This window comes from Giraffa tippelskirchi, chromosome 4, assembly GCF_054371585.1.
Source record: "Giraffa tippelskirchi isolate mGirTip1 chromosome 4, T2T-mGirTip1v1.2.pri, whole genome shotgun sequence".
NCBI classification, from domain to species: Eukaryota; Metazoa; Chordata; class Mammalia; order Artiodactyla; family Giraffidae; genus Giraffa; species Giraffa tippelskirchi.
In genome coordinates this window covers 127,502,195-127,513,145 of record NC_137278.1, presented here as the reverse complement: position 1 = coordinate 127,513,145, position 10,951 = coordinate 127,502,195, and the positions used below count along the sequence as shown (strand labels likewise).

At 52.5% G+C, this 10,951-nt stretch overlaps 1 protein-coding gene and 1 long non-coding RNA gene across 7 annotated transcripts in view; one reads left to right on the top strand and one right to left on the bottom strand.

The window, feature by feature from the left end:
- Positions 1-771: 771 nt before the first annotated feature.
- On the bottom strand, positions 772-8,109 carry NFE2 (nuclear factor, erythroid 2). 5 transcript variants are annotated; one of them, XM_081483655.1, is made up of 4 exons: positions 8,034-8,109; positions 7,859-7,990; positions 3,311-3,479; positions 772-2,053 (listed from the first exon to the last, which is right to left on the bottom strand). In XM_081483655.1, the coding sequence occupies exons 3-4, from the start codon at positions 3,422-3,424 to the stop codon at positions 1,043-1,045; spliced, it is 1,125 nt and encodes a 374-aa protein (XP_081339781.1). In that variant the 5' UTR covers positions 3,425-3,479; positions 7,859-7,990; positions 8,034-8,109; the 3' UTR covers positions 772-1,042. The 5 variants fall into 5 exon arrangements, with proteins under 5 accessions (XP_081339781.1, XP_081339778.1, XP_081339782.1 ...); XM_081483652.1 differs by having other exon boundaries at positions 7,859-8,109; XM_081483656.1 differs by lacking the exons at positions 7,859-7,990; positions 8,034-8,109 and adding an exon at positions 4,622-4,860.
- The window catches only part of LOC145503654 (uncharacterized), a 26,646-nt gene continuing 18,507 nt past the window's right edge, over positions 2,813-10,951 (top strand). For both annotated transcript variants that reach the window (XR_014051625.1, XR_014051624.1), the window contains exons 1-4: positions 2,813-2,972; positions 3,317-3,578; positions 7,224-7,930; positions 8,411-8,490. This is a non-coding gene — a long non-coding RNA (uncharacterized LOC145503654). The remainder of the gene's footprint in view (positions 2,973-3,316; positions 3,579-7,223; positions 7,931-8,410; positions 8,491-10,951) is intronic.

Genomic DNA, 10,951 nt, shown 5'->3' with positions numbered 1-10,951 from the left:
TGAAACTTCATTGTATCCTAAAAAACACTAGCAAAAGGCCCTAGATCTTCAAGGATCATAGAAGGGAAGTAGGGGTGGGAGAGGGGCAGCACACCGAAACAAGAATTGGGTAACATCTAACATAACCAGGGAGATGGATGATTTAACCAAAATGCATATGGGGTGTCGCTGTGTGAAGCAAGCTTTATCCAGTCCTGGCTGTGAAATCCTCTAAAACTTGTTCAGTCATTCAGTGGTGTTCGACTCAGACCCTGTGAACTGCAGCATGTCAGGCTTCCCTGTCCTTCACCCCCAGAATTTGTTCAAACACGTCCATTGAGCCAGTGATGCCATCCAACCACCTCATCCTCTGTCACCTGCTTCTCTTAAACACTCAGTCTTTCCCAGTATCAGAATGAAAGTTGGGTTCCAATCCAATTCTGTTCAACCAAGAAAGGCCTGTCCTGTGGGCATTCTAGACTTTTCAGTCCTAACGCTCAGGAACCTCTTACAGAGGGTCTAGCCATCTCCAGCAGCAATCCTAGCTCTATAAATAGGGGCCACCCAAGAAGATGGGGTTCCTCAAATCATAGCCTCTGGCTCTGAGAAGGGGATTGAAAGTGGTAGATCACAGTGCTCAGGCCCAACTGTTGTGTGTCCCGTCCTCCTCCTGTCAAGGGAGAGAGAAGCAAGCTCAGCAGAACACCCTCCCCACCACCAACAGGCAGTGAGCTCTGAGGAGCACCCCACTTCATCACCCTCCCTCAAGAAAGAAGACACAGCAGAAGGCTATTTCTGTAGAGTGCTTTATATATCAAAGCTCAGTCGAGACTGGAAACCTAGAAAACAACCACGGAAGAGAGATACCAGCCCTCCCCTCACATCCTTGCCTCCAGGCAAGCCTCACTGAACACACCTCGGACCTTCCAAATGCCAGGTTTCCCACTGTGGTCCCCTCCTGGTCTACAGAACTCAGCTCCCCCTGGGCCTCATTGATGGGGAGGACCTTTATCAGAAGAGAATGAAGGAAACCCCCATCACCAGTCCCACCCCTCTGGCCAGCTCAGTCTGTGGCCTCCATTTTGGTCCCCCGGGGCACCAGGAAGATGGCCCCATCGGCAGCCTGGTGTAGCGCATACTCTTCAGGGGAATAGCTGTTGCCTGCTTCATCCCGCAAGTGCTGGAAAATGTCACGGTACAGGTCCGTCAGCTGTTGGCGCATGACCTCCAGGGTCCGGTCAGCCTCGCCTCGGGCCCGGAGAAGCCGCTCCCGCTCGCTGCCCAGCCGCTCCAGTTCGCGCTCCAGCTGCACGATGGTCTCCAGCTTTCTCTTGCGACAATTCTGGGCGGCCACCTTGTTCTTGCCCCGCCTTCGGATGTCCCGGACCAGGGCCAGCTGGCTCTCCGTCAGCGGGTACCGCGCCAGCAGCTCGTTGAAGTCATCTACTGGCAGGTTGACAATCTTGTCCGTAGGGAAGGGGATCTTCATAGCCAGGGCCCTCCGCTCATCCCGACTCCCCGCCTCCCCCCGTGCAGTGGGCTTGGCCCGCACAGGGCCTGAGGAGGGTTCTAAGGCTAAGGGGGTCTCAGCAGGTGGCAAGGCATAGTTGGGGTGGGTCAAGGAGTTGGGCATTAGTGAGTAGGGGTACTCCACTGGGTACATTTCTACATACTCGCTGCGACGCCGGCCAGCCTCCGTCCCCTCCAACTCAAGAGATTCAGCGTCACTATAGTTGAGGGATAATCCTGAGTCAGATTCTGGGTCTTCTTGGGGCTTGGATGGCCCCGCTGACAACCCAATGTCCAGGAGGGCCAAGGGGTCTGGGAGGGGGTCACTGAGCAGGCCCGAGAGGGTCAGTGGCTTGGAGACTGGCACAGTCATGTTGCTGCCATAGGAGTACGAAGGGTCTGGGACATGAGACGTGGGTGCTGGGAGCTCATAGGGTGGTGTAGGAAGGGGAAAGCTAGGCTCCGAGTGGATAGAGCAGGGGCAGTAACTTGGAGGTGGCGGGGGCCCTGGGTATGGGACGGGGGCTGGGGGCTCGAACGATGGCTCACTTGGAGCATTCAGACCCTGCAAGAAAAGACACCAAGAGGTTTGTAGATGGGCTGAGGAACAGAAGAAACCATCTCTCTCTCAGAACCAAACTGAGTCCCACTGAAAGAACCAGTGAGATAATCACAAGGGAACAGAAAGTTGCTAATAATTATTGAAAGCTTCTGGCAAAGTTGTGACACAGCAAGTTCATGAAGAAAGCAGCTTAAAAAGGAAGAGAACTCGCTGAAGTCAGACTTCAGAAAGGAGTACCTAACGCCGTAACAGTTGTGGAATCCTCTCCTCCTCAGGAGAAGTTCTTACTGGCTTGGGATGGCTCTTGTCCCTTTATTTCCTTCAGGAAGATAAGGAGTCACTCCAAGATGGCCCTTGGAACCCTTTCCTGCTGCCATTATCTAGGGTCAAAGGGTCAAGTTCAGGCCCTGGCCATGCCTTGGGTGCCCAGCAGAGGGAGCTGCTGTGTGGGAAGAGGGCTTAGGGTAGATCCTGAGGGCTGAAGCTGGCGGCAGGGGAGAGAATGGAGTGGGCACAGTGCCAGGTCTAGGGCAGAGAGTTACTTAGGGGAGCCACCGTCAGCTCTGCCCTTTCCCTGCCAGTCCCTCTGTCCCTAACCAGGTGCAGAGAGGAGGAGAGAACATGCTGGGGAGAACAGGGCCCCCAACCCACATTGGGGAGCCACTCTGCTCCAGCCCAGCTGGGGACAAAGGCATCATTGTTAGGCCAACAGACACCCCTTTGTCCAAGTAGCAGGAGGAAAGGACCCCGGCATAGCTTGACCCCCCTCCCTTCCCCAGGCCCCTGAGCTACAGCTCTGCTACCTGAGGGAAAGGGGCCCAGCTGCTGAGGACAGGGGGAGGAAATGAGGGAGGAAGATGGGCAGGACTGGAAGAGGGCAGAACAGAGGAAGATGAAGAGGGAAGGCGGGGCAGGAGGCGAGGTAGAGAGATGTGAGCAGAGTGGCTGCCCAAAGAGCTTGCACCCCCAATCAGATCCTTCCTTCCCACCACTGCTATCTCCTGCTCATCCACATCCCTCCCCCTCAACACTCTGGCCTTCCCTCCAGATCTCCCTCGACTCCAGCCCTTCTTTTTACAGTGTCCAGAACATTTCCATCTTGAGTCCCCGGGCTCTGCTTGCTCCAGCGCCACCCCCCACCCCCATCCCCACCGCCACGCACACCCAGGGCCTCAATCCCAGCCAGACTCCCTGTTTCACTGCTTTTCACCTCCCCCCCACACCTCCCCCCACCACCTCGTTCCCCTCTACCTGGCTTACCTGCAGCTCAGTGATGGACATGATCTCCTGCCAAGTCAGTTCCATCTCAGCTGGCTCCGGAATGGGCAGCTGTGTTACCCTGTTCCTGCTCTGCTGTGGAGGACACGGGGACATCCTACTGGGCCAGGGCCTGGTCCAAGGTCCCGAGAGCCCAGATGGTCCCAGCAACCTGTATCAAAGGAGAAACAAGGGTTAGGGCTTCTCCTGCCACAGGTCAGCAGTTTTGTCCTTCTTCATTGAGCAGCTGGGCTTCCCAGGTGGCACAGTGGTAAGGAATCCACCCGTCAATGCAGGAGACTCGGGTTTGATCCCTGGGTGAGGAAGATCCCCTGGAGGAGTAAATGGCAACCCACTCCAGTATTCTTGCCTGGAAAATCCCATGGACAGAGGAGCAGGCTACAGTCCATGGGGTCACCAAGAGTCTGACATGACTGAGCGACTGAGCACGCATGCATGCACAGAGCGGCTCCCTCCAGCTTCACCTGAGGGAAGGAGACGCCTCATCCCCCCATTCATGCTGGACTCATCAACAACTCCTTAAGCTAGAAAGCCTTTTTCTGCTGTGTTATCTCTACCTCACCTGCTATGGCTGTAGGCAGTTCCTCTGGGAGCACAGTAGGTTTTATCTTCTTTTCAGATAAGATGCCTTCTCTTTCCCCTACTGCTTAACTCCTCAGGACTGTATCACAGGCCAGGACAGAAGCCACATCACCTAGGGTTGTGGTTTTGTTTTTCCTGTCTCCTGCAGCAGCATCAGGGATCACTCCTGCTCTCCTCCTCTGCCCTCAGTTTTAGGATCTCAGTCTTTTCTTTCCAAGTTGAGAGTGAGTGCTTGGGGATCCCCAAGGAGCGTGTTGTGGGAAGAGCCAAGCAGACAGCCCCTCCCTTTCTCTAAGATAGGGCCCAGGCCTGCTGGCTGATAGCAGCCCTGCCCTCGCCTCCTATCCTGGTCCTGGGCTCCCCTGCCTGGGCCAGATAAGAGGTTTATCAGCAGCAGGCAGCAGAGGAGGAATGGTCTCTGGAGACACTGGACCTCTGCCCTGTGTCCTGCAGGGTCCTCTTGGCTATACCCCACCTCACAAACCAGGTCATATAATAACCACAGCAAAGACTTGCTTGGCATTTGTTGAGAACTGAGCCTGGGGGTCTATAGGCATTCATTTATGAGATTGATTTTCACAAAGATCCTATAAGGTCCATTCCGAAGCTGAGACTCAAGCTGATAAATAGCAGAGTCAGGTCTGGTACCTAGAGTTGCTGACTCTACTACCTATCCCACCTTCCAGGTGCCTTCCCAGTCCTGCTCCATACCTTGCTACGCCGAGACTCTACTGGCAGCCAGCATCAGTCAACTCCTTCTGTGGAATCTTGGCCTCTTTTCTCTTCTAGGGAATATTTCTTTAGAGACTTGAATACTCACTCCCCCTTTGCTTTGGATCTGGGCTGGAGCTGCAGACCTGCGCAGCAGCATGATGTTGGGCAAGCCATTGCCTTTCTCTGAGCTTCTGTTTCCTCATTTGTAAAACCAGGGAGTGAGACAAGTTGAATTCGGAGGTCCCTCCCTCTCTGCTTGGACAGTTCAACATTCTCAGCAACCCCTCAGCACTGCCTTCATCTTCTCCTTTCTGTCACCCTTTCTCCTCACTCCACCTCCCTATTCCCTGACACCCATCTCACCCTCATCTGTTCTCCCTGCCTTTGGCAAGACACTCCAAGTAGATTTGGCAGGGGGCCCCTGATCTCTTAGGGCCATGCACCATACCCTATGTTTGCTGTAGAAGGAAAGGCAGGCAGACTGGGTGGGTGGGGGAGATTTACAGAAGGACAGACAGAGTATAGGGTTGGATGAGCTTAAATCACCACAAGGATGGGCTATCACAGGTATTTAATATGGAATCCACTCTGACTCACCACAAAATTCATGACAGCTGCAAATTGTCCTTTCAAAGGAGGATCACCCCAAGTCCCTGCCTGCCCCCTCCTTGTTACATGGCCATCCCTAGAGCTGGGAGTTGGCACAGGCCCTTGGCCAGTGGGCAGAGGGTGGGGTGTTTATGTCTGTCCAGGATGCCATTTCAACACCGGAACCCCACCTTCTCCACCCAGGTTCTGGCGGAAATTGCCCAAAGGCAAAGTGAATGGAGAAGGGGTTTAGGGGGCAGGGACAATGATTCTTGCCTCATAGTCCTTCTCACACACACACACATCCCGTTTTGTCCCTCTGTATAATTTCCCGGATCTGACTCTTAGGTGCAATACAAAGATCCTGCCCTAGGAGGCAGGAGACTAGGTTCTCTGGCATTTCACATGCATGATCTGGGGCAAATTGCTTCCTATTCATTCTCTCCCGTTAAATGGAGACAGACCTGGAGAACCTCCTTACAGTAGATTGTATCTGGCTCAAGCAATCACAAACTTTATTGTGGGCTGCATTCACCTGGGGTGCCTGTGAAAATACAGAATTCTGAAAGCCACCCACCCCAGATCCATCAAAATTGAATTCACAGGTACAAGTACCTGGCAATCAGCACTTTAACAAGTGGCCTGGTAGGTGTTTCTGATGCCAGAGGCCCACCGTACTTTGAAAACTGTTAACCAGTCCAATCATATGGATTTACTTGAAAGAACACAAGGCCAGAAAGTCTGGCAAGTAATCTCCAGACTTATAGCTTCACAATCTCAATCCAGGCAAGGCTGGGTTCTAGGCTGCCCTGGTCTCTGAAACTAGATATCAGCCCCTTCTCATAAAGACCAGGAATTTAATCCTCCCCTTACCCTAGGACAGGGAAATGAGAATCCAGAAGGGTCACTGGGGGAGACAGGAAGTAAGGAAAGAGGCAGTTAAGGAGAACCTTAGGATCAACTCCAGCCAGCTCTCTGGTACAAGTCTGCGCTGGGCCAAAAGGGAGTAGTCTGTTCTTCCCTAGACACTCAGAGATGGGTGGTGGTCTATACACTAGCTGTAGGCCCCTCTGGGTCTTAGGAGCCTACCTTCCTGAAGACAGGCCAAGGAGGTGGCAGCCAGTGGTATAGCTCAGGGAGAAAGAATCAGATCAAATAGAACATCACAAAGGGTACAGAAGCTGAAGAGGTCCTGGGAAAGTGCAGCCTGCCTGCCTGTGTCCCTTTTCTTTTACAGCAAATGGTCCTCATTTTCTAGTTTAGCCCACACTTTGAGGTCACACACCCATCTTGCTCCCCAACACTGCATATCAAGTAGGATGGACACCATCTCCACGGACTATAATCCACCCTCTTTACTCGCATTCTAAACCGTTCTGGCTTACCCAAAGAGATTTTATCACAATCCCTGAATACACACAGAATGACATGGAGCTTTATGTTTCCGGATACAGAGTGAGGACCATTTGGGGAGGGATGCTGTGGAGAGGAAGGTATTTGGCCCCATCTGCTGCCCCAAGGCTCTCTCTGACAAGGGGGAGAAACAGAGAGAGGGTTTGCCCCTGGGACCCTGTTCTGAGGCTTATTAGACTTCCCTTTCCTCTCCAGGTGTCAACAGAAGCAGTGAAAGGATGGGGAGGGATCAGTAAAACTTGGGGTGTGGAGTGGCGGGTGAGCAGCCTGCAGCTTAGAAAGATTAGGAAGAATCTCCAAAGAGAGGGAGGCACACAGAAGTGAGAGAAAGTAACAGAATGGAGGGAAAAGGGGGTGGAGGGAGCCATGGGGAGGGAGAGGGAGTTGAGGGTGTGGAGAGAGATTTGAGCCCAGTAGGATGTGTGGGGTCACACGTGACTCACACAGATGCATGGGAACAAGGGAAAGAGGGACGAGTTTCTGCCTTCCCATCACCCAGTCACTAGACCCCAACTTCAGTCCTTAGGAAGCCCAATGATAGAGAATCTCAGCTCCAGCAGGTGTGACAGACAGGTGACCTCTCTGCCACTGTCCCCAGCCATCTGTCTCCTCAGCTACCAAGATTTCCAATCAGAAGCAACTATGCTGTGGTGGGATGCCTTCCTCGCCCTTCCAATTCCACCTGATCCCCACTGTTCCAGGCCCGGAGAAGAGAAAGTGCAGAGGGAGGAGAGAACTCAGCACCTCCGAGCCCTAGCAGCCCATCCTGGTGCAACAACACTTCTCAGCGACCCAGGCGCCCACTGTCTCAGATTCCTCAACTTCCCCTAGATCTCCCCAAATGGCTGGACAGGGCAGCGTGATGGGATGGAGTAGGGGAAAGGATGGTACCGCATACCTGAGAGTCCAACAACAGCCAGTCTGCCCAAGGGTTACTCAGGGTCACTCCCCAGCCCCTGAGGCGTCCCTTGGGGACCACTGTCTGGTCCCCATCCATAGCATTTTGCCCCAAGAACCCCAAAGGGCTCAAGAAGCCATGTAGGTCTCCCAGAGAAATTCCCACACCTGTCAAATTCCTAAACCAGGGTAAGCCAGCCTAGTAAGAACCTCCTAGGATCGCCCTGCGAGTTGGTTCTTCTCCCTTTGCCTCCTCCACCTCCCCAGCCTGTCCCCACTGCCCCCACAGCCTGACACATCCACTGCAGTCCTCCTCCCCGCCCGCCCCGCAAGCACCTGTGGCAGGGTCCCAGCGGGGTGAGGAGAGCGATGAGAGAGATGAGGCCAGCCTGGGCTGACACCTCCTGGGTGAGGATCCCTGCTACCTCTGAGAGCCGCGGAGGGCCGTGCCCCGCCTCCCGGCCATTGCTGAGAGCCCAGTGTGGAGGCTCCGGGAGCTCTGGGCGGTCGCTGAGCGCCCAGTGTGGAGTGCGGGGAGCTCGGGGCCAGCGCACCAGCCTCTTCTCTGAAGCCCTCGGCCTGAGTTCTCCGTCCTTCCTCCTACCCTCCCCTTTCCCCGTGGCCCTCCTCTTCTCCTGCCCCTTCTGGCCAAGAGAGGAAACTTGAGTCCGGTGTGGTTTCTGCCCACACCCCGCCCCCACCTTGCTCCCGGCCAGCGTGGGGCACACATGGCTCGCTCCCAGCCCTCCGTGTGAGCCCAGTCCAGCCAGCTCTGCATTTCTCCCATGCGTATGATGAATTCCAACCTGATGATCTAAGCAGCAGAGCGACCTCCAAACTTCATACAAGTTGTAACCCCCTGCGCTTTGCCCCTTTGACTCTCTTCAGGACAGGGAAACTGAGTCCTGGCAAGGTGGAGAGCAGCTGGAGAAAAGGACCAGATGTCTAGCATCCCAGTTGTTAGGCAGGTAGGCCTTTGGGACACTGCTTTTATTTCAGGAAGGCATGGGCTCTGGGAAAGGGGTAGGGGAGCTTTCAGGGGAGGAGGGCCCAGCCGCTTTGATGTGTCCTTTCACCTGTAGCCTTCTCCCCTCCCCCTGCAGCCTCAGATGTCCTAGGACAAAGGCCTCTTTCTTGGCCAGGTTTGTTGTCAGTGTGTGAGGGGAGTTGGGGTGGGGGGAAGCCTCCTGGCAGGGACATTATTCACCTGCCTTAAAGGGGACCCTAGATGCCCTCTGTCCTTTCTTCCAGGCAGTCACAGGGCAGCCACATACTCTAGACAGAACAGGACATGTGTGTAGGGTGTCAGGTCCACCCCAGCATCCACAGCAGCTCTGGGCGCAGGCCAGTAAGTACCCCTGGAAGTCACTCATTCATCCATTTGCCTCCAAGCCACAACCCAAGATCTTTCTCCAGAGACTAGGAGAAAAGTCTGGGTTCCTCCTAGCTTTTAGCTCTAAGGAAAGTCTTTCCTATGTCTAGTTTCACTCCTTACAGCTGCAGCTTACACTTTTTTCTTTTTTCTTTTCTTATGATATTCAAGTTAAATTGAAAACAGTTATTGACTGAGGAGTTAGGCAGGTGCCACCCTAAAACAGGACTGGCATTCAGCCAGCATTCTGTGATAGGCTTGTGTTCACTATTAAAATAATGAAAACATTCTGTCTCACTTGGTAAAGAATAGCTTCTGGGAGTCTTCCAAGTGTTCCCCATCATTACAGTACTATGTCAGCCACCCCAGTTCTCTCTCAGGATGCCCCCAACCCAATAAGACAACCGAGCAACTCAAGAGGCAATGTGATACCTGCAGCCTGTGTGTGTGGGTTTGATCAACACCCATGCCAAACCCATAGTTCAGTGATTTGAATTCCATCCCTGCCCCAGGAGATCATAATTCTACATGCATGATCTATGTGGGGCAGGAGGTGACCCATGGCTTCACTGCATGTTACATGCAGGTTCAGAATCTCTTGATGACCTGGGTATGATCTAGGTCACAAACATGAGTACTCAGGTAGCTTATGTATTTATTTGGACCATTGGAGGGGATGAGGGGTGGTGATAGTCATACTTATGGCTGATTCAGTAGTGGTATCAGGTTACAGATAGTCAACAAACATTTGCTGAATGAAAGCTACCAGTTCAGGACACTATTTGTGGCATCACACATACAATTATAACATAACTTATCCAATGAATGAATGGATATTTATGGAGTGTCTACTTATCATTCATTCATTCAACAAATATTTGTTGTGTGTCTACTATGTTTCCCACTCCAGAACTACACAAAGATAAATAAGAATAGTCTGTGTCCTTATTAACAGTCTATGCAGAGAATTTGGGGTTTTCCAGGTGGCACTAGTAGTAAAGAATCTGCCTGCCAATGCAGAAGACTCAAGAGATGCGGGTTCAATCTTTGGGTTGGGAAGATCCTCTGGAGAAACCCACTCTTGTATTTTTGCCTGGAATATCCCATGGACAGAGGAGCCTGGCAGAATGCAGTCCATGGGGCCACAAAGAGTCAGATACAGTAATAAAGGTCTATGCAAAGTGCTATGGAGGGACTTCCCTGGAAGGCCAGTGGTTAAGACTTCTCCTTCCAATGCAGGGGTACGGGTTTGATCTCTGGCTGGAGAGGTAAGATCCCACATGCCTTGTGGCCAGAAAACCAGAACATAAACAACAGAAGCAATATTGTAACAAATTCAATAAAGACTTCAAAAATGATCCACATCAAAAAAAAAAAGGCACTATGGAGCTGAAATGCTGTTGGGGAAATTCAGAGTGGGCTTCACAGAGGAGGTGACAATTGTGCTGGGCTGTGGAGAATGACTCAGGGTTCAGCAGGAAAAGAGGGGAGAAGGGTATTCCAAACCAAGGTGTGAAAGCCCAGAGGCATCAGATGGAGAAGAGTACTCAGGGTTTCCTAGGGTGGAGTGTGGGGTAGGAAGTAGTGAAAAACAAGCTTGGGGAGATTGACTGGGGCTATATTGTAAAAGTCTTGAAAGTCATACTACAGAGGTTGTGTTTCATCCCATGTGCGAGTCAAAGACGTGTTTGAAGCAGTTCACTTGTTTTCAGGGACAGACATGGTCATACAGGCCTGAGCTAAGTCAACAGACAGCCTTCATTTAGGCGGCTGGCCAGGATATCTCTCCCACCTCACCCTATTCTCCTCCCGTAGGAAGAGGCTGTTACTGTGGTTAACAGGCTGTGTTCTGCCTCTAGAACATTCTTTTTTTTTTTTTTTAATGTATTTATTTATTATTTTTGGTTGCACTGGGTCTTTGTTGCTGCACACAGACTTCCTCTAGTTGCAGAGAGTGGGGGCTACTCTTTCTTGCAGTGTCTGGGGTTCTCACTACAGTGGCTTCTCTTGTTGCAGAGCACAGGTTCTAGGCGCACTTGGGCTTCAGTAGTTGTGGC